We start from the raw sequence: 26,919 nt of genomic DNA on the forward strand, positions 1-26,919 counted from the left end.
CTTTGTGTGCTCAATAAAAGCATTAATATTTTGCGACCAGGTTGCCGTTGCAAAACATTAGTTCATTCCATTCCGAATTGGTATTTGGGATGGGCGTCCTCAACATGCCCCTTTCAAATACTAAATTCAATATGTCCTCCGAAACACAGATTCTGATTCTCGCAATTTGCGTTTGTTATACACAATAAAAGGCTTTTTGCGGTCACAAATGGCCCGATTCTGTGAACCGGACCTTTTGCAATTTTGCAAAGGCAAAAGAGCTTGACACGTCTGGCCCCCAAGTCTTTTGGACGCAGTCAATGGCCTGCATAATTTGGCACCGCTGCATAATCGTTTCATATTTGGCATAAAGTGTTTTGCACCGCTCTGTGTCGTTATCTATTCGCGGCCTTTGCCCTTTGAATGCTTCCTGCCCGGACATCATTATCGAATGAGTGGTTCACGAAACCAGTGAAAATGGATGACGTGTTTGCTAAATATTTAGCAAGGAGAAACATTGGCTTCTTGCAGGTGTACGTCAGACATCCATCATTAACAGGCTTTTCTTTACTTGTTTTCCCGGTCATTCTCTCTGCGAGGTAAGAAGAAAGGTAAGCATTTACAGCCTTATTCATGAAGGCTAAATCGGCTCGCAAAGGGCCGGATTCTGAGAATCCGGCCCTTTGCGAGTGCGATTTTTGCATTTGGGATTCAGCATCCCAAATGCAAAAATCGGTAATTGCTAAATCGCTAAATTGCGAGGAATTACATTTAAGGAATCTCTATTTGAGATTCCTTAAATGCAATTCATGAAGCATTTGAAAAATGCGAAAATGCAATTTTGGGCCGCTATTTACCGAGAGGTCAGACCTCTCGGTAAATAGCAAAAACTTAGAAAAATGCTTTTAAAAGCATTTTTCTAAGTTGCATGTTGCACACACACATGTCCTTTGGACATGTGTGTGCGCAACACCTGTTTCAATTTGCATTTAAGGGGTGCTACAGGGTGTCCTTTGGACACCCCTGGCACCCTTTAAATCGCTATCTTATTTGCGATTAGCTAATTGCTAATCGCAAATAAGGAATACTCCCCATGCATTCCTATGGGCCTTTTGGCCCATAGGAATGCATGGGGAGTTATTCCTTATTTGCGATTAGCAATTAGCTAATCGCAAATAAGGAATCAGTGGGAATCGCAATTAATATTGCGATTCCTACATGATTACCGTTTTGCGAGTCTCAAATAGCGATTCCTTATGATTCGCTATTTGAGCCTCGCAAAACGGCCCGATCATGAATCAGGCTGTTAGTGGCTAAGACTGAAAGCGCATTTTGTTAAGTGGATCTGTTTGTTCAGTGGGATGGAGGGAAGGGCTCTGAAAAATACACTGTCGAGGAGCTATGCGTTCTGGGCGTCCTGGTGAAACTCGGAGGGAGCGCCCAGCCATCATCCATTCACCAGTGTAAACACCCGCTGCAGTCAATAACTTAGCTATTGACGATGAAACTTGACCTGCTTCTGACACGGCATTTTACCTCAGGAAACCTCTAAAGAGGAAGACACCATTTTGAAGCTAGATAAAAGCAGAATTTTGGGCCAGTCCTGTCACTGAACCATTCTAGTCTTTGAGCGACGCTTGCTTTGTCAACAGAGCTCATAGTGCCAATATCGGCAACATTCATCCGTTCTCATACAGCAATATACGCCCACCCTCCCGGGCAGCCTTGGCATTACTTCTGTGGCATCTCACTCTTTCTGTCAGTGGCTGCTGTGGTGCTCCTGGCGCGCGGCATTTGTGCTTTTAAGAACCCGCTGCATACTTCTCATAGCGTCCCTCGCCTCTGAGTGTCCTGGAGGTGACTTCGATTTGGAAATCCTTAGGCTGGAGTGAAGACACCAAGGTGCGGCGTGGGCGTGGCTTCCTGCAAATAAAAGCCTGTTGAATTGGGGAGGCACTTGATACGGGTTGCGGCAGCGCCGGGATTTGAGTCGGGAGGGACACACCTGCCGCATCGGACATCATGGAGTTGAAAGAGGAATCCACCCCTGGCCCTTGGGCCGGCGGCGTCTCCAACACTGCATTTCAGGTGGGTCCCGAGTGACTGTCGTCCCTTGCAGTGAATGCATGCTAAAACATGTTTCTAATTAGGAACAGATCAGAGGGAGATTTAGAGCATAACACGGAGGGAATGCTATCATTCTATCATTAAACTGCATTGAAGTGGGAAAAGTTTTGAAAGAAAACTTAAATAAAGCATTTTCCCCTCAAACAATCGGGAGTCGTTCGCCCAAATAGGAAGTGTTGGCAAGTAAACACAGTTTAGAGAATGTATACCACATGCACTGAAAACCTTTTTTCATTCCAAACATCTCTTGCACAATGTGCATACCTGTCGAAACAATGAGAGATGGGTGTAGCTGAGAACACCTGCATTGCAGCTGGATAGAGAAAGGCTGCTTAGTCGAACCGCCCAAGACCTCGCAGGGGACACTGATCGGCCGCTGGATGTGTGACTCTCGTGGGTGCAGTAAAGACTGATTCAGACTAGGGTGACCAACTGGCATAGGTGCAAATTCAGGACTGTGAGTGTAAAAATTCAGGACAAAGGGACTACATTCAGGACAAACTTCGGGACAAAAGGTACATTTTACAGACACGTCAGAGGTGGTCGTGCAATAGCATATAAGTAAGTAAATAAACAACCACCTAAGTACAAGTCTAAATAAGTTTATATTAGGTTGAGACAATCATGCACTTCACGTTTTTTTAGTGTGGCCGCAGCTTGCTACCTTAGACGATTCAAAATTCGCATCTTGCTCCAGCAGGTACATTAGTCACCAGACAGTGGTGAACCGCACCTGAATATAAGTGAAGCCGCTTTTATTATTGATTGAAAACTACTGGATATACAAGGAACTTTGCAGTGCCAGCTCCCAGTAACAAAACCACCTCCTCCCCCCCCTTTCCAGCCTCCCAGCGAAACATCCGACGCCCGGTCCGGCCAGTCCGGCATTGCTACCGCCCTCCAATGGTGCCCCTCATCTTCACTTAGACAGCCTCTCATGTGTATTTAATTTCTTTTATAGTGTTACTCATCCCAAATATGTAGCGCAGGGTGTCGGAGTGCGTTACATCACACACACATTATATAGAGACAATGACTCATATTAACATGAAAGTCAATGTATAGGAAATGTTACTTAAGATAATGGGTGCTACAAGGTGTAATCATTCTTTCATTCATCATTCAGTCTTTCACCAATCATTCTGTCCTTCCACCTGTGTGACCATCTATATCCAAACATATTCAGCCATTTGCAAACCTATCCACCATATATCCTTCCATCCATCATTTCACTCATCCATCCCTCCATCCACTCTTTCACTCATCCATCCATTATTCATCTATCTACACTTTCACCCCATCCATCCGTACAGTCATCCATCCATTCTTTCACCCATCCATATATTCACTCATCCATCCAGCCATTTACCTTTTTACCCTTCCAGCCATTCATTCACTTACTCATCCATCCACCCATTCACTTACTCATCCATCCACCCAGTCACTTATCCTTCCACCCATTCACCCTTTCAGTCATTCATCCTTTCTTTCTCTCTCCATCCCCCTTTCACTTATCATTCCATCCACCCACCCATCTACTCATCCTTTCATGAATCCATCCATTGATCCTATTACTCATCCACCCTTTCACTCATCCAGCCATCCGTGTTCTCATCCATCCACCCTTTAACTTCACGCATCTATCCATCCTTTTGTCCATCTATCTTTCACTCACTCATCAATCCTTACATCCACCCTTTCACTCATCCAGCCATTCACCCTTTCACTTATCAATTCATCCACACACCCATTCACTCGCCATCATCTATCCTTTCACTCATCCATCCATCCTTTCACACACCCTTCCGCCTTTTTACCCATCCATCTACCCTTCCACCCATACCTCCATCTATTTATCTTTTCTCTCATCCATACTTCCACTCATTCATTCATCCATCCATCCTTTCTTTCATTACCTATTCATTCCCCCCTTTCATTCATCCATTCATCCTTTCAGTAATCCATCCAGCCATTCACACATTCCTTCATTTATTTACTCAGCCAATTTTTCACATTATGAGCTGAGCCTTTGTCTGCAGAGTTGCAGACAGAAGAGGCCCATCAAGAACTTCACCCTCGCTGTGGTTCCTAAAGCAAGGGATGGGGTGCTGTAGGGGAGAGTTCACTATGCCCCTGCGCATAGGCAGACTGAAAATGTAGAAGTCATGAGTCATGCATGATGCAGAGGGCCAGGATGTGAGGTGTCTGTGACATGGTGTTGTTTCCAAGGCTTTAAGTGGTGTAAAAAAACTGGAGGGTCTCTTCAAAGGGGGTGTTTGATGTAATTAAGAGCGTAGTTTAAAACACCTAGGCTAAAAATCTGCGCTTAGCATAGTGTTGCGCCTGACTGGTATTATGTTATTTATGTCATTGCATCCAGATATATAATAAAGCAAGTATCATTACACCAACAACAAGCCAGGACTATTGGCTTTGTCAATGGTTGCTAGTTCCTTAAATGAAAAAAGCAGCAACCATGGCTTTGTTGAATATTATATTGAAAATACTTCAGTTCTAAAATGACGCGACAGAGAAAGAACGATAACCCGTTCTTTTTAACTTTTTTACAGGCTTCTTTATATAAACAGTTTTCTAACGTTGTTAAAGTTGCAGCATTAGCGTTTTACCTTTTAATTAACAGAATGCCCTGATGTACTCTAAGGCAGGAGGAGGCCACCACATGCTGTCACACCCCAGACTGCCCTATTGTCATTCTGTGTGTGGCAATTACCCGGCACACAGAATGATAATGGGCGGGTGGGGCAGCTCTGGTGCTCCAGGAAGAGTGTGAGGTGGCTCCATGGGGGGGGGGGAGGGGGGGGGGGCCTGCTCTTGTGCTCCAGGAGAGGTGCGAGGCTCCCAATCAGGGGGGTGAGGCCACTCACAGGGAGCAGCGCTGCTCCCTGTGATGGCTAAAATTACGTACAGAAGGCGTTCGTAAAAGGGATCCTCACGGACAACGGACTTGAGGTCCCAATTACGGACGGTCCGTGAAATTTACAGACGGTTGGTCACCCTAAAGCTTACATACCTTTGCCAATCACAGACGGAGGGTGAGAGGCACACTTCTAATTCTCCCCCAACTAGCGTCATTTGTAACAGTGGTACGCGCCGGAAATAGCTAAAAGAATATAGGAAGCTTGCTGAATAGAGTGAGTGCAGTGCTTAATTTGAGGGGGCGGTTGCCAGTGGTGAGGGCACCAGCACTGAGATATTTTCCGAGCGCACAAGAGCAAAAAAACACAGATTGGAAATACGGATGAAGAGAAAGGTGGTAAAACGGACGAAAAGGGAGAAAGCAGGAACCTACAAATGTGAGATAAGTGATAGGGATTGTCAGGTAGTGGATTAAAGAGGCATGAGCTGGATTTAAGACTACCACCCTTGGTATTCGGTGCACCAACTTTTAATTGAACTGGCAGCGTTCTTCTGAGCAGAGCTTCAGCGCCTGCACTCTTTCTTTTACAAATATATATATTTTTTAAATATTTTTATTGATGACATGAAGGCAAGATTACAGCAAATAAGAAACACACATCATACATTAATCAAAAAAGAAAATGAAGGAAGAAAAAACTGACATTTGTGGCAAGCAACAAGAGCTAAAGCACTTTGATACGGCAAACATAAGGTAAATAATCTTGTATAGAGACAAAAGGGCTCAGAATCAAGTGAAATAAACATAACTGCATATAAACAGATAAACAGTTTCCTTAGCACATTCCTAGACAAATTCTCCCCAAATTTGTTTAATTCTCCCCAAATTTTTTTGATTCTCCCCCAATTTTTTTTCTTTTACAAATTAAGTAATACAAATAGAGATTAACCCTTTAACCAAAAAGGGAACTGGGTAAATCACAATATTTAAACAAGAGTGTTCCCTTGGTCAATATCTAATCACTACGACTGTCTGTTTGACTTGCAATTGTACATTACAATCAATTTTATTAAAACTTTTAAAAACACCTAAATACACATGAATAATTTTATTAAAACCACAGAGGATTATTGTCTCCGTGGTTTTAATACAATTATTCATGTATATGCTTTTAATGTAATGTAATGTAATGTATATGTCTTGTAAAGCGCACTGCTGCCCTGAGGCGTCGTGGCACTGTAGACCGCTGGGGAACCCGTCCTGGCTATCCCTGTGAGATGGTCCCTTACTGGGTATCTCCAAGGTGAAACCAGGCATCCCCGGCGAATGTGGGGGGCTGTTGTGGAGATGAGGCAAGCTAATGCCCAGAGTTGCCGAGTGTGATCCCTGGTTAGAGTAGGCACCGAGGCGAGAATTATCGAGTACACTGAACCTGGTGCACGACCCTGCCGCGTCCGGAATTGAACCCTGGTCCCGGGCCGTTCTCTGCTTCTGGGCCTGCCGCCTCTAACCAGTGAGCCACACCACTCCACTTTTTAACGAAATGTTGAATATTTTGATTATGCATTGCAAACTGTGATAGCTGACCAAATGTGTTTTTGAATATACACATTTTTTTTCTCAATAGCTAAAAAGCCAGGAACATAGCACATTTGACTTATGTATGCATGTGTTTTTAAACGTTTTAATAAAATTGATTGTAATGTACAATTTGGCGCTGTAAAGCTGAATATTTTCTAGTGTGTTGAGTGCCTTTGTGGTTCTACTTATATTAACGGGGTCTGAGCAAAGTCGAGTATGATTGGTATGAGATCTGATTAAGAGACATTGGTATGATTGAGGAGCGATAGCAAGTCAAACAGACAATCGTAGTGATTAGATATTGACCAAGTGCACATGAGGAAGGGGGAAGTCATGGAGCGTGGGGAAATCTGGAGGAGGTGTGCACTAGTAAAAATGACGCCATCTCCATTTCAGTTAGTTTTATTATTACTAAATTAAAATCCACAGTGGTTCATAAGACAGGTCCTCTAGCCAATGGGAATTGAACAGTTTCGAGAGTGGGGGTGCTGATCAGCGACATCAACCCAACAAAGATTAAGGAATGTCAAAGCTCGAAATGTTTCGCCCAAGAAGAGTGTCGCTGTAGTCAGATTTCAAAAGGCTTTCGCTTTTAATTCAAAGAAGGGAAAAGAAAACACTATGGGTCTGATTACAGGTAACCTAATAAATAAGGATGCATGTGCAAACACCCGTTCGCACAGGGATCGCAATTATAAATCATGCAATGTTTATTGTATCTTGTAACTACTAGGTGTAACAAAGTTCACACCCTTCATTATATTTCGGCAAGTGAAATTTGTGGAAATTAGCAGGAGGAAAATGACAGACATTAACTGGGATGGAATTTTACCAGCCATATCTGTTATTTCCTAAAATCTGTTATTCCTTCAAAAGTTGCCATAGGTGATAATTAACATATCATATACAATATTTATACCCCATGTCGAGTTTTTATGAGGGGCGATAATTCTCACGAAAGGAGCTGCTCATGATCAGAACCTGAATCAAAAGAGTTATCAGCTGCTGATCAAAAGAATCAGGCTGACATTTGACTGTCTGACAATGATAGAGAGATACCCAACTGCTGTAACGACAACAATGTGAAAGGAGAGCCGTAGACGTCGGTTAAAGAAACAGTCTCAGCTTGTGCTGCCCGCGTCTCCTCAAATGCTGCTCCCTTGCTGCCTGCATGAAGCGAGTTCATTTTGTCTGGTCCTACATCAAAGGATACAGGGGTTGTGGCTGAGGGGCTGTGCTGCAGTCTAGCAGGGTTTCAGCATGGTTGATTGCACAAGAGCAGGATTGTAAGGCTACAAAGAGCAGCAAACGCTCTAGAGGTGCTACAATATAGGCTTAGAGCCCGCCGTAGCATGCTGTACAGGCCATTAAAGGCCCGCTCCAGCGTTAAAGGTCCGAGCCAAAGACGAGGGCCTTTAGCAAGAGAGTGGGCCTTTAATGGCCAGTAGTACCCACTACGGAGGGGTCTAAGGCAATTAGAACATTCCGCCCATTAGAGGGCAGAATGTTCTAGTTTGTAAAACAAAGGCCTCACGGAGCCCAAGGGAGTTGAAATCCCCTTGGGCTCCATAAGGCCTTTCTCAAACATTGGAATGTTGATGCTCCAGGCTTCTACCAGCCACTAGAATCCCAGAGCACTCCACTGTTTTCAATGAAGGTCTCAACATTTCAGTGTTCTAAAACTGCAATAGAAGGAGCTCACAGAATTGTCAGGGGCCTTCTTTTCAGTCTATGATTTTCAAAGGGTAGCAAGTTCAGACAGTCATGGTTTAGGAGCAGATGTATCGCTATTTGTGATTCTCAAATAGCGATTTTTTGAGAATCGCTATTTGAGAATTGCAAAATGGTATGTATATAAAAAATCGCAATCTTTTAGCGATTTCTTAAAATTCCTTAATTGCGATTAGCAAATTGCTAATCACAATTAAGGAATAATTTCCCATTCATTTCTATGGGCCAGGAGGCCCATAGGAATGAATGTGAAGTTATTCTCAATTTGCGATTCGCAATTTGAGAATCGCAAATTGAGAATAATTTCAAGGGTGCAAGGGTGTCATAAGGACACCCTGATGCACCCCTGAAATTTACATGTGTGCGCATATGGCGCACATAGATTCATATGACACCTTCACAAATGCCAAAAAATTGCGATTCGTTAAATGCTTACGCAAAATTAAGGAGTCACAAATTTTGCGATTCCTTAATTTTGCTATGCAATTTCCTTCATACATACCGTTGAGCTAATTTTTTGTCGCAAACGCTGCTTTATTGCGAATCACAGCGTTTGTGACTAAAAATTGCTTTGATACATCTGCCCCTCTAACTTGGTGGGTTTTGTGGGGTAGAATATTTATTTCAGCTATCTCTTTTCCCACCCAGATTAAATATAGTGTACAGGCAGTGTCACTATGTTTTTTAAAAACAGATAAGACGTGATTCACACTAATTAAAAACTGATTGGCAAATTATGAATTTTAGTCATATTCATTTAGACAGGCTGGGTACCTGTGGATGGGAAGCAGCCTTTACAACGCAACCGTTACAACGCACGCAGTTACGTTGCATGCGGTCGCAATGAAAAAGGTGTGCAGCAGTGGGTAGAAGGTGTTGGATTTAACTACAACACCTTCCCTACTGTTGCACACACTGGAGTTGGAATAGAAAAGTAATCTATTCCAACTTTCAGAGCTCCCCCGGCAGAAAGTTTTGGTAAAGTTTGGCGTTGCAACAGCATGCGATGTAATGGCATGCGTTGAAATGTCAAATATCCCCTGTGGATTCTCTTTTTTCATTGCATGTGAGGCAACGCCTAGGCACATGCAAAGTCAGAGGTGCAGTCTTGAAAAAAGTTTAAGCAAAGTGCCACATGTGGTTTAATCAGAAGCATAGCTGTTAGAAATGGGCTCTCTAGTTGGTAGTGGCTTGCACCCTGCCCAAGTAGAGACCCTCATGTAGTCAGGGTAAGGGAGTCACACAGCTAAGATAACCCCTGCTCATCTCCTCCGTAGCAGCCCGGTATATCTCAGAGGCAATGTGTAAAGCATTTGTACACACACAGTAACACAGTGAAAGCACTACAAAAGGACACCACACCAGTTTAGAACAATAGCCAACATTTATCTGAATAAAACAAGACCAAAACAACAAAAATGTAACATACACAAAACGAGCTGTCACTTTAAAAAAGATTACTGTAGAAATATAGCTCCTATAAAACATTAGCTTTAATTGGGGCTATAAAGACGTCATGACAGGTACTAATCCAACAGTTTGGCACTGATCGCGAGAAGCACAGTCCAGCTACAAAGTCACACAGACCCCCAGTAACAGTACCTTGGAAATGGTGAAAAACAAAAGACATTACACTGCGTCGGGGAGGTGAGGCATCACTGGGTCGTGCAGCATCGGTTCCTTATTGACACAGGGGAGGTGAGGTGTTGGTTCCTTACTGCTAGGCAGGGGAGGTGAGGAGTCTGTTCCTTACTGTTGCAGGGTAGGTGAGGCGGCATCGCCGGGGATGCGTCAGTTCCTTATGATGGGACGGTGTTGAGGAGTTGGAGAAGTCACACACAGTGGTTATCAACTCCATGGTATCACGGTTGAAGCACTGGCTGCAATAGGCATCAGGGCTCTGGTGTAAGTCAGGGCAGTGCATAATGCTCTTTATGAGTGGAACCACCAGCTCCGAGAAGACTACGTTTAGAGGTCTCTGGAGGGGAGACTAATGCCGGCTCCACACATCGCAGATTCATTTCCTTGCTAGTCCAACTTCATGCCTGAATTCAACGACTGCACTTAGCAGCTCCTTCCTCACTGCTTATCCTTCGGACATTCCCTGGACTCTCCTCCATAGACCTCTAAACGTAGCCTTCTCTGATTCAACCAGTCCTATGGATGCATCCTGACTCAGCCTGACCAATTACTGGTCCAGGCATGTCCACGAATGAGACACCCAGTTTCGTTCTACTTCGCCGGCGATGCGTCAGTTCCTTATGATTGGACAGTGTTGAGGAGTTGGAGAAGTCACACACAGTGGTTATCAACTCCATTATATCACGGTTGAAGCACTGGCTGCAATAGGCATCAGGGCTCTGGTGTAAGTCAGGGCAGTGCATAATGCTCTTTATGGGTGGAACCACCAGCTCCGAGAAGGCTATGTTTAGAGGTCTCTGGAGGGGAGACTAATGCCGGCTCCACACATCGCAGATTTATTTCCTTGCTAGTCCAACTTCATGCCTGAATTCAATGACTGCACTTAGCAGCTCCTTCCACACTGCTTATCCTTCGGACATTCCCTGGACTCTCCTCCATAGACCTTTAAACGTAGCCTTCTCTGATTCAACCAGTCCTATGGATGCAACCTGACTCAGCCTGACCAATTACTGGTCCAGGCACGTCCACGAATGGGACACCCTGTTTCGTTCTACGTCACTGTCATAAGAATAAGTGTAACCTGGTCCTGATGATGGCCTAAACATTCCTACAGGCCGAAATGCTGTAGACTCTTAGAGTGAAAATTATGGCGCTATTACTTTGAGGATACCTATCTTGAATTCCCCAATATATATTTAGATTTATTGTTTGGATATTTCTACATTGTAAATTCTGTCACCAACTGTTATTTTGTTGTGCCACTTCATGTCACTGTACATACTTCCTCACGTGTCACTTGCTTTGTACACTGTTTCACGAGCACTTGTGCACAGTATCCCACAGGTTACATACACTTTAATGTAATGCAGTGCTGTTTTCTTTCATGTTTAACTATATGGAGTTATCTATATAACAAATATATGTAGTTATCTAAACAACGAATTTACGCTGTCACATTGAATTTTTTGTCTCCCTGTTTTTCCTTGTGCTCCTAGCAATTTATTGTGCTTCCAAAAATTTGACTATTAACTTACACCCTTAGAAACATTGTTGAATGTTACACACTTTCTAAAAGTGGCATTTTCAAACACGCAATTTAAAAACCAACTTCATCAAAAGATGTATGCTTAAATTGTGATTTCAGAGACCCCAAGCTCCAAATCTCTGTTTGCTACCAATGGAACATTACACTTAAAAGATATTTCAAGGCAATCCCAATGTTACCCTATGGGAGAGATAGTCCTTGCAAAAGTGAAGAACAAAATGAGCAGTATTTTGATATTAGGACATGTAGAACTAACTAGCACATTTCCCACCTTTTGAATACACTGCATCCTAACCATGGGGGTGCCTCGGGACTACCTTCGGGTGGCTTGCATATAGTAAAAGGGAAGGTATGGACCTGACAAGTGGGTGCACTTGACATATCACAATCGTAGTTTAAAACTGCAAGCACAAACACTGCAGTTGCAGGTCTGAAAAATGTTTACAGTGATACTCATGTGGATGGCACAATAAGTGCCTCAGGCCCACTAGTAGCATTTGATTTACAGGCCCTGGGCACACCTGGTGCACTTTACTAGGGACTTACTAGTAAATTAAATATGCCAATCACGGATAAATTATCCCCAATACAAATTAGACATAGAGCGCCTGCACTTTAGCACAGGTTAACAGTGGCAAAGTGCCCAGAGTCCTATTGCAATCGAAAACAGTAAAAAAAAATAGTAGGAAAAAAAGCAAAAAGTTTGGAGATAACCCACCAACAAGGGCCAGGTCAAACAATAGGGTTCCCATGCTTTATCTTACTCAGCCTCCTGGAGTCAGGTGACTCATGCAGCTCAGTCCATAGGTCACCAATAGTAGCTGCGCTGCTCAGGCCGTCTGTGGCTGTCATACCAAGTGCAGTTAATGGAGTCCAGCTGTGGTTTTCTCATTTGTATGGCAGAGGCCCTTGTGGTTGTAGTCTTGCACAAAACGCTGTCAGTTTCAGATGGCTCTGGTGGCTTGTACACTAAGCCTTGGGTGTGGCGGGATGGCAGGCGCTAAGGTAGAACTCCCCTGCTGGGGGTCGTGTTGATGTGTTGCACCACTATTTAGTGTTGTTCCGTTGAACATTGAGATTTCTCTTGTTTTTCCACCTTTTATTATTTTCTCCGTTCAATTTCCAATTTGTGTTTGTGTCTTTATTGTGACATATCTCCTATTAACTTTATAAAGGATTAAGATTATAGAGCAATAGTGCTCTGATATACATTGTTAATTATATGGGATGCCAGCGGCTCACAGGGTTGACACAATAAGAGAACAGTGTGTCAGCAGCAAGTTGTAGGCTCATGCGTTCAGGACAATCATATGGAATAGGTGTGACAGAACAACAACTCCTATTCCCTCACTCAAAGGATTGGCGCCACAATGGAAGACATGTGGATGGTGGTAGATACCTATGGGGGTTAGACCATGCGAAACTCACTTCTTGCTAGTGGTTTACTGGTGGTTGCTTTTTTCTCTCCATATGTCCCAAAGCTCACTCTGTGTTATGATGTTGTTCAGGTTGGACAGCGGTTGTAGGGCCAGAGTATTTGCAGTCTATTTTGAACAAAAAGTTCCTCCTATAAGTCCAGTGGACAGGTGGACATTGGCTCTGGGATGAAGTAAGTGACATCAAGCAGATCCTCAACATGCCACAAAGTCCATCTTCTTTTCATCATCATGATTCAACAGAAGTAAAGTCTTAATCTCAATCTTGCAATCTACTTCCTATGTCTCAAGGAAGAAAGCCATGTTCTTATTTTTGTGTGATCCAGCATTTCTCTGTATATATCTGTGCAGGTACACAGAGCTCCTCCTAATAAAGAAGCAAAAAGGTCAGTTTATGTTCAGAAACAATGGCGGCTGACATACACAGAATTAAGGTTGTGCCCAAAGTTTGGAGGTAACCAATCATGTTAAACTTTACATAGGTGTTCCACAGTGGCAACCATCTAACAAAATGTGCATTGTCACTTGGTATTCTAGGGAATAACAGGCATCTCATAATGCCTATTGTATTTTGTAGATTGGAATCAGGCAACCCTTCTGACAAATTAAAAGCTTTTGCTTTGTTCTTGCATCTCCAGTAGCTCAGGACACAGGATGCGAGGACGGGCAGGCTGCCCATCTCTTTTGTGTAAGTCTGTGGCTCTGGCTGAGCCCATGTCCACAGTAATTTGCCCAGATGTTGGGTCTTCCAACCTATAGTCTGAGCTTCTGCACCAGTCTTTATCTATTGAGGGTGCACACAAAGAACTCGTTCTGCTCCATTCATGTTTATGTTGTTGCAAACCAGAGGCATGGAATGGGCTTGACAGTGGTTCCCTCAGATACCAGTAAAAGAGGTGCAATTCAGCAAAAAAACAGGGGATGGGAGAGTTGCTCTGACTACCATCAAACGTTATGAATCACCCGGCAACCTTATGGCATACACACATATGTGAGGAATGCAACTATAGGTATCCCTCCTCTCATTTCCCCAGTAACTACTCCTAAATGCTGCTTACACTCAGGGTGTTAGAGAGCAGAGTCCTTATAGACTACACAGATTTCCACAGGGAGAGATGATAGGCAGTTTCCCCAATGAGGTGCAGGTACAAACCCTGCACTCTGTGACTATTTATCAGCTGGCACTAATTGTTAGTTGTGTCATGGCAACCATAGTGGCTTTTGATAAAAGGAGTACCACTTTGGGTCCACCCCTATCACTGAACAAAGTCTAGTTCTCTGGTGAGCAACATCTGAGACATGTAGAACACCTGTCCTATGGTTTCAACATTAGTCTCCTGCACCTGTAAACATTCTGGATCAGTCTAAATGTGAAAATGAGGAGTAGGCTCCAATACCGATACTGCACCATGGACTTTAAACCCCAATTGTTGCTTTCTCTGGTGGCCTTTACACTTGTCCTCATTCCTTTCTGACCTCTTTGTCAACCATGATGTCACACCATCATTGGTGTCAACTATGATGTTGCACCACTATGTCCTCAACCACTGGCGTGACCTGTCCTAAACCGGTCCACTCTAGAGCTGATACCTGACATGAGCTGACCAACACCCTACCAGAAAAAGGTTCCCAAGCCTCCCCTGGAAGTCACACACAGCCTATCTAGACCTCACTGTAAAATAAGACTAGATGGCCTACTCTGTTCACCCATGTCATGGACAACTTCAGAGCTGTGGTAATGCGGCAAAGTCACTTTTCAATAGGTTGGTGTCGCTGACTGTGGCTAAGAGACTAAAATAAATAAGTGCAGCTTCCCAACATGTGAGTGACAAAATGTATTGTCTTCTGTGGCTGAGAGTCACTATTGGTCGGCCAGGGCCTATGGAAACTGAGCACGGGCTAATGGTGGTCGCTTTCACTATTGACCTGCTCTAAGTAGCAATGAAGGGCTTCACAGAGAGCATGATCTCATTGTAAATGAAGAACATATCACATGTGCCATCTGGTTCAGGCTTTTCTTAATGCAAACCAGGATGTGATGGGGCATGATCCTAAGAGGGAGTAAAACTAGATGCATTTGCGAAGCCCACTTTTGAAATGAACGACTGTATGCCCAATGCTTTGGCTGCATTCTGGATGTCATGCATGCAATGTTGGAGGTTCCCTCACCTAACCTTAAAGGGGCTGTCGCTCATATTTTGTTATGCCACTGTGTTCGATACCTTGCGGAAGGGCTTCAGCAGAGGAGTGAACCATCCAAGGTATCTCACTAAATATTGAGGCTTAAACTTGAACCTGTACCCTAACAACAGAACAACTCTTCTGTTGGTTTTAGCGGGTGAGAGGGGACACATCTCTCTGCAAACCCTGATGCCAATGGGGTCCCCATCCAGGTCAAGGTTAATGAATATCTGCGCAATATGGGAGACTCGGGCCCCTCATCGCATTTTGGATGGGGGCCCCATCATTTTGTCTTATGCCACTGGGTTGTAGATGACTGACAACTTCATGTGCCAAGTGTTTGTGTGTAACACACACATGGCAATTGAAGGGGTAAAGGTTTATTAGGAGCCAGTGCCCTCAATATGATTACTAAGAGTGAATGAGAGAATGTCTGACTGAGAGAGTATGAACACGTATTAGGTACAGGTATTGATATATGATACATATATATTTTTACAACATGTTTTATAAGACATTATATGAAATGATATGTTATGATATTAAATACGACATGATATAATGTATTATAATATGAAATATGATAGGATATATTATGAAATTATATGATATATTATTATATGGTATGATATATTATTATGCGATATGATATGCTATATTTTGATATGATATAATATTATGTGATATGAAATGATATGGCGCTGAGATTGGGTGCTGTGTTTTGAAATATCCTCTGAATTTAAAAGCACCTGCTGCAGAGTTCTTAGTGTGCCAGCAATGTTTGGGCAACAATAAAAAGGTCAAGATGACTCTGGTGATTAACGCACCTGCTGGAGAAAGATGGCATTTTATCTAGTGGCAGTTTTGACTCATCATAAAGTATGGTTAATATGCTTTTTGCAAAGAACACATACCATGTAGATCACAGAACTGAATTTTATGTGTATAGCTCAGTGGGTTACTACTTTTGCCACAGAGATCCTTTAATAGTTGTAATTAACAATTTACAATACTAATATAGCACAGTGTGCTATGAACAGTAATAAAAGAGCTGCATGCAAACTGCAAGGTATAGGGTGTAGTGTTTTCCCCAGTCTTTCATTATCCTAATGTTTCTAAAGAGGTTTACTTTGGGTAGTAATGCGTTTATATTAGTAAAGCCAGCCCCAACCACTGTGTTACGTTTTAAATCCTGAGTTTGTGCTTCTCTAGACCAAGCACACCTAACACATGCTGCCTATTATATGGATGACATGTGACACGTACACAATGTAGTCCTCGTTATATTATGTAAAATTTCCTGAACATTAATTTACACACTTGTATGGTTCATTGTCTTTGTATAATGTGTGTCATGTAAATTGCTCGGACACCCTACATTGAAGAGAAAAGCATTATAAAAGAAAAAAATACATGTGAGAGAGGGACAAATGAGAGATGAGGGGCTTTTTTGGTGGGTGATAGTGAGTTGACCTGTGAAAGAGGTCAACGTGGGTGAGTGGGACGCCAACCGAGATTGTCGCACCGGGGAACGCCAACCAAGAGCACTGAGGAATGCCAAGCAAGACTGAAGCACCGGGGAACGGCAACTAAGATTGTCACAAGGACGAAGGCCAAACCAAAATTGTCACACCGGGGAACGCCAACCAAGATTGGTGCACCGGGGAACGCCAACCAAGATTGTTGTACTGGGGAACACCAACCAAGATTGTCGCACCGGGTGCCACCAGCGACAAAGCAAGTCATGAATACAGAAGGACAGAGTAGGAAATACCGAATCTGGGTACATAAAATAACATAGAGAGATAGTCTGAACATATGGAATATATATTTATTTTTATGAAGCACGTGTTTGCCGAAGAATCTAGGCAATGAAATACCTCTAGATAGTCTTAAAATGATGTTAATGAGCTATGCAGGCAATACGAAAGTTTTCATATATCTGAACTTCACAGTGTTGGGTTCATTGTAAAGGCACATCTGGAAGGAATTTCAAACTTTCAGCGTTGATCTAAAATGGACAGCCATAGAAAGAGGAGGATTTGTTAGATCTTAAATTGCATGAGGATTGGCAGCATTTACATTTTGTAGCCATAAAGTCAGGGACTTGTTGAAACATAGCTCAATACAATGGCCATAGAGTTAAAATTGCCTCTCTCCCTTTCATGGGCTGGGAGCCAATATAATTGCCTCAATGTCAGAGTTATATGTTGGTAACTCGGGTCCTACTGATCAGACGAGCTGCCAAATTTGGAATGATCTGCAAGGAACTTACAGCCTGATTCATCATTGGGCCGTTTTGCGAGTCTGAAATAGCGATTCATAAGGAATCGCTATTCCAGACTCGCAAAACGGGATTCATGTAGGAATCGCAAAAAAATATGCGATTCCTACACATTCCTTATTTGCGATTAGCAAATTGCTAATCGCAAATAAGGAAAAACTCCCCATTCATTCCTATGGGCCAAAAGGCCCATAGGAATGAATGGGGAGTATTCCTTATTTGCGATTAGCAATTTGCTAATCGCAAATAAGATTGCGATTTGAAGGGTGCCAGGGGTGTCCAAAGGACACCCTGTAGCACCCCTTGAATGCACATTTGAACAGGTGTTGCGCCCACACATGTCCAAAGGACATGTGTGTGTGTAACATGCAAAAGAAAAAAATGCACTAAAGTGCTTTTTACTCTTTTTTCGCAATTTACCACCAAGTCAGACTTGGTGGTAAATTGCGACCAAATATTGCGATTTCGCAATTTCTAAATGGTTGATGAATTGCATTTAAGGAATCTCTATTAGAGATTCCTTAAATCCAATTCCTCGCAAATATGCGATTTCAGTAATAGCGATTTTTGCATTTGGGATGATGAATCCCAAATGCAACAATCGCACTCGCAAAGGGCCAGATTCTGAGAATCTGGCCCTTTGCGAGCGCATATCAGCTTGATGAATCAGGCTGTTAGAGTTTCAGCAGGAGCTGGAGAACAATGGCATTACCACTATGCATGATTGAATGATAGCATTGACTATTACAGTCTGATGGTATCTGTTCAAATAAGGAAGGATATTGCGGGGCATTATGAAGTAAAAAAAGGCGGTACTGGCAGTTTTGTTTGCATTGTATGACGACTGGATGTTAAGTTTGTGTCCAACTGGGCCGATGTAAAGGCAGAAGGGCATAGATACATCTCTACATCTCCATAGGTCAAGGTTAATTCACCTTTGGGGGGGGGGGGGGCGGGTGGAGGCTGAGGCGATTCCACACTTAGATGCTTCCTAAAGATTGTCAAGGTAAGCGGAAGCTACGGTGAATACAACAAGGCCTTGTAAAGTTCTATGATTCTTACACAAAGCATTTTTTTTGTTTAGTGGGCTTGCCCAAGTATTGGTTGGTATGCAACAGAGAACATATTTAGGGCACAGGGGAGGGAAGTCAAAGTGCTCTGAGGCCAGACGCAGATGCTCGTCCATTGGTTGGTATGAGACGGATATGTTTAGGTCAAAGAGTAGGGTAGTTCGGATCTCTTGGAGACAGATTGAAATATTTGTGCACTATTAGATATGAGCTGAGGAACATGTTTTATGGAAGAGAAGTGGAATTCAAGTTTTCTGGGACCAGAATCGGAAGTTCATGCATTGTTTGGGATGAGATGGAGAGCATGTTTATGTTGAAGAGCGATGTCGTCTGGTGCCAGATAGAAGTGCTTGTGCACTATTAGATATGAAATGGTAAGTATGTTTGATCACGAGTAGTTGAGTTCAGGTAGTTGAGGTTAAATAGGGACGTTTCTGCCCCACTAGGTAGGAGTTAGAGAGCATGTTTGATCTATGAAAAGTGACACTCAGATACTCTAGAGCAAGACTGGGATGTCCATACTTAAGTTACTTTAGTTGCTTTGGAGCAAATATCAGATTGAAAAGCACTGGAGTTCTGGTGGATATTAGTATCACGTTAGAAAGGATACCCTGGCCTGAACCCACAAATTAGATAATCCAGTTCTTGGACATTGAAATCAATTATAGAAAAACAACACTCCGCATTTGTTGAGGCCCTCCCTTCATTCGGGACACAGTATCTGTGTGCAGTTTTCAAATGTGTGTGTGTCTTTTTTGTAGGAATGCAAACACTGTGGTCTGTGAGGCTGGCCATCTTTGCCTATGTTGTGTTTGGGAAGCCTTTTTAAAACGTTGGTACCTTTATGATTTTAAGGGCATGCACGAATTAAAAAAAAAGAAAATCAGGCGAAGAAAGCAACATAAAAGTAAAGGTTTGCAGTTGGAAATCCGATTAACACCTGCAGGGGAGTTATTCACCAAAAAAAAGCATTTTTTTTTTTACAGAACTTGCCCAACAAGCGAAAATGTGGCCAAGCCACAAACTTTGCTGCTTCTGAAATCTGTACATTTTCCCATCTCCACAAGGGCCTTAACTGCTCGGAGACCACAAATAAGCCTGTTTCTTGCCCGAAGTGTGAATGCAGATATCTGGAGTACACACAGTTGATCAGCTCGACTGCCACCTCCCTAATTAGATCTCTAAGTAAGCAGGAGAAATACAGTTTCATTGTTTAAAAAAGCAAACACAAACGGGTTTAAACAATGAAGCCGCAATAAACTGTTCGCTTGAAGAAACACTAAATGAATTAGCTCGAAAGTGCCTGATTTAAAAATACAAGTCATTAGTGCAGTTAGACTCTGTTGGGAACAGTAGTGCTGGGTCTTAGGAGCAATGAGCCCGCAGCATTTTAACGGGCAGTGCGCTATACAGTGCTGTCCAACCCATATACAATGGTATGAAGTATTTTTTGCACCCTTACTAGCTGGGATACATGTCAGTGTGGAAAAAATACATTATTGATAATTATCTCGTTCTCTCACATTTAGGGTATTTCTCTGCCCCTCTTTCAAGAGGCGGCATATAATATGGCTAAACCCCACACTATGGCATGTGGCTGTATTTCTATGCCTCCCCCATGCTTCCAAGAGGTGACACACAAATATCTATACTTAAAAATACGGGAACACTTGTGACAGCCTACCTGACTACGTCTAAATGCTAATGATGTACTGGCTCTGTGATACGGTATTGCTGCTTCTACATTGTGAACATTTGTAGAATGCACTCGCCCAGTAGTCATTGTAATTTCATGAGCTTAATAAATAAAATGATAAAAGAAAAATACGGGTTCAAAAGTACAAAGAAATGACAATGCAGCGCATCAGGTAAAGTTGCTGTGCTCCGTTGCATCAACAGGAGAGCAGACTGGCATTGTATCTACTAAAATGTGGCGCTGTTCTGCTCCCACCATGCGCTGGCGTACTTTTGGCTGCCATGTGCCAACACAGACACCCTTGTTCCATAATGCAAGCTTGTCTGTGTTGTGGTAAGTATACTTTTTGTACAGGAAGGTGTTCTTTCCTCTAGAAAAATCTATACTTTAAAGCATTTCTATCTGTGTATGTGTGTAGTGGAACACAGCACATGTGCAAAGTGGGAAAAACGGGGGGGGGGGGGGGGGAATGAAAATATTTCTCCTCATTATGGCTGCCTCGGGAGGTAGGAATGCAGGGCATTGGCTCGCATCTCTGTCGACAGATCTTTGAAGATAGGGATTTGCATCCAGACCCACGGGTGTTCACATCGAAACCTATACACCATCCGTGGAACACCCACTTGCCGCAGAGTAACACTATGCGGCACATTGTGCAGCATTGCATTACTTTGGGGATTATAAATGCCACTAGTAGACTTTGCAATGGGTTTATGTTTAGAAAGTAAGGCACACCCAACACAAAGTCTTGGTAAATCCGGGCGACAGTGTGAGGAACTCGGTATGTTTTTACATAATCAGTAGGTAAAATGTTGCGAATGAATGATCTAACACTTTATAAGGAACATGAGGTATGAGGGGTGAATAGCATAAAAGGAATGTTTTGGAAAAAGTTGAAGTTCATTAAGGTGATTTTTATTTTCTCAGAAAAAAGACCCCAGTATGTGGCATAAATAATGTTCAGCATTTAAAGTGTTCTTGCTGCACATATGTCAAATTGAAAACATTTTTGCGAGAGTTGGCAGATTATTACTAAAGGGGTTGGGAAGGATAGGTGTGAGTGCAAGGTATGGGGCATAGGAGAGATAAATGGAACCTTCTTCCTGCGGATATCAGGATGGAGAATAATGAAATCCTGTTTAGGAAGCAACTAAAAACCTGCCTCTTCACTTGGTGATGAGTTTTCCTCTACTCCTTCTCTCACTCTCTCCACAGCGCGGGGACACGCCGGGAGGCGTCACCAGGCGCTCTACAAGCTCCTTTAAATTAAATTAAAAAATATACCGCACATGATTTTTACTAAACATAGATGTATTGTAACAGTTATTGTGTTTTGTTGTAGATTATTAACAGACATTGGTAAATGCATTAGGTTTTGCCTATGTGATCAATACTAAGCTGTTTTTTGTAAGTTGTAGCGTGGTGAACAGTTGTACAATATAAGTTTAAGGGGGATGGGAGCACACTGCGTCACATGAAAGCAAAGTTCACCCCTTAGCATTATGGTAAATGCGATACAATGTTTGTGTTTACTTGAATTTTAGCTGTCGTTTTTCACCAGAGTTGGTGCAGATAGTGCTGTTCATCTCTAGACACATGGGTTTCTGAATTTTATCCTTCATCAGTAGAGACCAAAAAATAATGACATCAGGGGTTGCTGAGAATGCTGCTGCAGTCCTTTCAGGTCTCAGTACCTCTCATTGGTGCACATTGCATCTCCAAAAGATCGTCAGCTCACCGGCTCAAGGGAGCCTTTTTAAACATAAGGGGGATAGGAGCACACTGCCCCACATCACAGCACACTTAGCATTAATGTAAATGCAGCACCATGTGCGTGCTTTCTTGAATGTTAGCTGTAGTTTTTCACCAGCATCGGTCCAGATAGTGTGTGCCTGTGGAGTGGTACTGTGACCTGTGAAGACTGGGGCAGCATTTTAGCAACCCCAGATGACTTTGCTCTGCTCTCTACTGATGAAGGGCTAATCCCCAAAACACATGTCTAGAGATGACAGCACTACCTGCACCATCTTTGGTGAAAAAGCTACAGCAACTTTGAAGTAAGTGTACTGCATATACCAGAATGCTGTTGTGTGAACTGTACTGGGATGAGAGGCAATGTGCTCCCTCCTCCTTGTGTTTCAAAGGCTCATATGGGCCAGCAAGATGACAAGCTCACCTGGGATGCACCTGTGTGCCTGTGGCATGGTACTGTGACCTGTGAAGACTTGGGCTGCATTTCAACAACCCCAGATGACGTTTCTATGTTCTCTACTACTTTAGCTCTCTACTGATAATGGGCTGAACTCAGAAACACATATTTAGAGTTGACAACTCTATATGCACTAACTTTGGTGAAAAACAACAGCAACTTTGAAGTATGCATACTGCATTTACGGGAATGCAATGGTAGGAACAGTGCTGGAATGAGAGGCAGCGTGATCCTCCCACCTTGTGGTGCAATGTAAGTTATTGAAAGTCCATTAAAGTGTTATGACTTGTTTATTGAGAAACGCAATGCTTTATTGCAAACTGTGTTCATGGAATCATGAATTTTCCATAATGCAGTTATAATAGAAGAAAGCATTGCATCACACTGACATGCATTCCGTGGAGGGCAGAAGAAAACTGTGCACCAAGAGCCAGGGGGTAGGAAACTGTTAGAAATGGGATTTCCGGTTGGCTAAGGCTTTCACCAAAGCCAGGCAGAAACCACCACTCTACTCAGGGCAAGGGAGTTACATGCCAAAGATAACCCCTGCTCACCAACTTGGTAGCTTGGCACGAGCAGACAGGCTTATCCCGGAGGCAATGTGTAAAGTATTTGCGCACGCATCCACCAGCAACAACATCCGAGGCCCCCCACAAAAGGAACTCCACACAAGGTTATATAAAAAATAGCCTTTGTAATATCAAAACACATCAAATATTAATCACACCATATACATTGTGCCAACTGGCACGGGCAATATTTACAAGGGATTATGTACACCTGACAGGGCCACATGGACCACTGTCAGGATCATCACAAAGTGAACTTGGTAAAGGTGAACTAAAAACCACAAGTAAAATAGGTCATATAACGTACAGTCAGTAACCACTGATAAATCACTGTACTTTGCAACAGTCTGGGACATGAAATCCATCATACACAGTATCCCATCAGTCTAACTACATTAGACCCTCACCCCCTAAGTAAAACCTTACACTAGGGGCGTAAATCACACAGGGAAGTACAATCTCCCTAACATACCTAAACAGGTAAAACAACCTCCTATGTATACATTATATCTAGATGCATAAAACACAGGGTGCGCAAAACATAATACACACAGTACATTTCCTAGCACCCAAAAGCATTAGCACATAAATCATAATAAGGTCCAGGTTGCGCCACGGCGCCAAAACCTAAACGTTGCAGCTGCCCAATACTTGCTGGGCTGCTGGGGACAAGAACAAGGCCTAAACCCTGCAGCTGGCACTGTGGAAGGCCAAGGTAGGGGCGAAGGAGTGCGACTCACTCCTGAGTCCAAAGACATGTCCCTAGAAAGAAAACCTAACCGGTGCAGCTGCCCACTACTTGCTGGGCAGCTGTGGATCAAAAACTGTGGCATGGGCCCTCACTGGCCCTCTGAACAAAGACTGCGCAAAAAGTCGGAGCCCTCTAGGCTCTAGAACGAGAATGTGCAGAACGTGGGAGCCATCTAGGCTCTACAACGGTGCTGCCCATTTTGGAGCCCTCTAGGCTCATAACACAAATGTGCCCCAGGTTGGAGCCATCTAGGCTCAAGGGATACTGGGGCCTCGTTGGAGCCTGTAGGGTATGAAAATAATCATGTCATCTGGGCCACTCGGGCCCCTTTTTGAAATAGGTGCCCCCTTGTGGGACCGGCCTGCTGGCAGACGGGGCCGCTCTACCTCGGTGCCTCGCTCGGGCATCACACGCACCATCTTCTCCTTCGGGAAGCGGAAGCGGGAATGCCCCCATGTCCCCCGACCCAGCCCTAACTCACCGGGCTGCGGTCGGAGGCGTCTCTCCTCCTTGAGGGGGGCAGAAGTTTCTACAAGGCAGCGGGGGGGGGCAGGCACCGGTGGTGTGCCTCGCGCCCCCTTCCGTAGGACACAGGCGGCGCACAGTGCCCCACGTCTTCACCCGGTTCCCATCTCGGGACCGAGACTTAGTGTGTGGAGCCTTCGTGGCTCCTGGCCAACTCTCCTTCCGGGGCAGCTTCCAATCAGAGGGCGGTGGCGGGCGGGACTTCCCTTCAAAACCGGAAGTCCCGCCCAGTGCCAGGTACTATGGTGCCTAACTTCCTGTTTTCGGCGCGAGGGCCGCAGCGGTGATTTCCGGGCAGAAAGGACGTGTGGGAACCCTCGGTACAAAAATAAAAGGTAGAAGGGGGGTGGGCACCCGCTAAGGCTCCTATAAACGGGGTGGGCACCCGTAAATAAAAATAATTAAATAGGTGGGGTGGGCACCTGCAGGGGAGCCATTTCGGGGGGGATCCCCACACAGGGGAATCTCTTCAGGGAAAAAAGCAGCATAGCGCTGCCAAGCTCCAGGGCTCCTATTGGAGCCAAATCTCAGCACTCCCGGGGCGCCCAAAGGCAGCATCACATCCTGGGGCAAAGAAAAGGGAGCAGGAGGTCCCAGCAGTCCTGGGCACCAGGAGGGGCAATGCAGGGCCCAGGGACCAGCACACAGATCACTCCAGCAAGGAGACAGCGCCCATGGTGGTCCCTCCTGGGCTCCACTAGCAGCAAACCCCCTCCTCTTGGGATCCAAATGTAAATGTAAATGTAAATGTAAATGTACAGGAATTTATATAGCGCAAATCACCAAGCAGTTTCTAAGCGCTTGCTTAGGGAACCCGTCCTGGTATTCCCCTGTGAGATAACCCCGGCAGGGTATCCGCAAGGTGAAAGCCAGGCATCCGAGCAGGAATTCCAGGTATCCAGGCATCCAGGGGCTGGGCAGGGCCAGGGAGGCAAGCCTTCCCCTGGGCCCGAGCAGCAGCACGCCCCTGGTAGATTAAAGTCAGGAACAAGAACATTTAACATGAGGTCACAGCCTCTTTTTATACAGACATTTCCTTCGTCTCCAAAGGTGCAGGCAAGGGGCGAACCAGATGCAACTGGTTCTGGAGCACTTTGTATTGCTCAGCCCCTCTCCCTATTCCCAGGACAGGCTAAGGACGTCAGACGCACCACAGGGGGCGGAGCCAGCATTGTAGAGGGAAAGCCCAACCCTATTCAGGTCCCAGGTGCACTCCTCCCTCCCATCAACATGCAAATCTCTCCATTCACCACCGGGGCAGACCCATCCTGACTCCTGAAGCCAGGCACACCAGCCAGCTCCAGCCAATCACAAGCCAGACAGTCAATTCACATTAACTGCATAGACATGTCAACTTCTAGAAGTGGCGGAGGCGCTAGAGGGCGCCGGACGAGATGGCCGCACTCGCGTGAGGCTCCGTCTAGACCTGATAATATTCGCCCATTTATCCTGATACCCCGGCGCTTTTGCCCTGCACCCCGGTGGAGCACGATCCGCTGCCCTTTGTGACTGACTGGGGCGAGCTGTGAGGTGATTGCAGCTATCCTGCGGGCGCCCGGAGCTGAGAGGTCCCAGGCCGGGACGTGGAGGACGGCGACTCCGGCGGGCGCGGACCGAGGCTCCGCTGCGAACTGGACCTTTGCTGCTGTTCCAGCCTGCGGGAGCGGAGCCCTGGTGACGGCGCGTTGTGGCTGAGGAGGCGGAGAGGCGGAGCGGACAACGGGAACCCCTGGACGGGCTGCGGCTCTCTGGACGGCCTGGACTTGGCCCTGCTGGTCCCGGTGAGTGGGGCGTGGGCGCTACGCTAGCCCGGTGCTGCGGAGGTGGTGCTAGGCCGCGGAAGCCCGCGCCGCGCGAGCTCGGGCCGGGGGGGGCCGGGGAGGGCCGGGGAGAGGGTCGGCTGGGGAGCGGAGCAGCTGGGGGGGCGGAAACTTCGACGGAGCTGCACTCTGGGACAATCTACATTACCGCACACGTGGTACTGGGAGACCTGCTGCGCTGGGTGAGGCGGGCCTGTGGGGCGTCCGCCATCTTGGGGCCTCCTACCACCGGGCACCTGAGGGCAGCACACCGGTGATCAGCTCATCAACAGCGCTGCCTCGCCTGATATTGACATTGTCCGAGAGGGGTCACGGACCCTGGAGCCTTTCTGTGCCGCCTCTCTGTCGCCCTGGGCACTGCGCTCTGCTGCCCATATCTGCACTGTAGGCCTACTCGAGGACTGCCTGGCACACCTTGCTTGCTGGGGCGACGACACAGCTTGGCCTGGACTGGGGGTGCTCATCGGCCTGGGCCTGGACATAGTCCGCGGCGTGCGGTGGCTGCACTCTGCATTGCTCATATTTTGAAAGGCTGACCTAAGATAACTGCCCTGCACGGCTGAGTTTCGGACCGCGCTGAACCACGTCGCAGTCATGGGAAGGCCTGATAGAAACCAGCCGAAAATTACCTTTGACGCAAAAAAGACTGCGCATTCATCCTCCCAGGCGCCAGCGGACACCGACCAGGGTGGGGCTGTTGGGGGTACACCTAACCTGGAATCCACGCTGGTTGCTATGCAGAAGACTCTGCAGTCTATTGAGGGCACCATGGAGTCTGTAAATCATCGTCTTGATCAGATGGCAACACAATTTGACCACCAGAACGAGCGGATGGGAGAGGTAGAACAGCGAGTTTCCGCCACGGAGGATGGTCTGGCCACGGTCTCGTCCAAAG

General features: G+C 45.1%; 1 protein-coding gene across 1 annotated transcript in view; it reads left to right on the forward strand.

The window, feature by feature from the left end:
* Positions 1 to 1,740: 1,740 nt before the first annotated feature.
* The window catches only part of SLC28A3 (solute carrier family 28 member 3), a 365,199-nt gene continuing 340,020 nt past the window's right edge, over positions 1,741 to 26,919 (forward strand). The window contains exon 1 of the mRNA XM_086961303.1: positions 1,741 to 2,067. Within this exon, the coding sequence (XP_086817429.1) occupies positions 2,002 to 2,067 (66 nt within the window). The 5' untranslated portion in view covers positions 1,741 to 2,001. The remainder of the gene's footprint in view (positions 2,068 to 26,919) is intronic.

The sequence above is a fragment of the Lissotriton vulgaris genome, chromosome 3_1, assembly GCF_964263255.1.
Source record: "Lissotriton vulgaris chromosome 3_1, aLisVul1.2, whole genome shotgun sequence".
Taxonomy (NCBI): Eukaryota; Metazoa; Chordata; class Amphibia; order Caudata; family Salamandridae; genus Lissotriton; species Lissotriton vulgaris.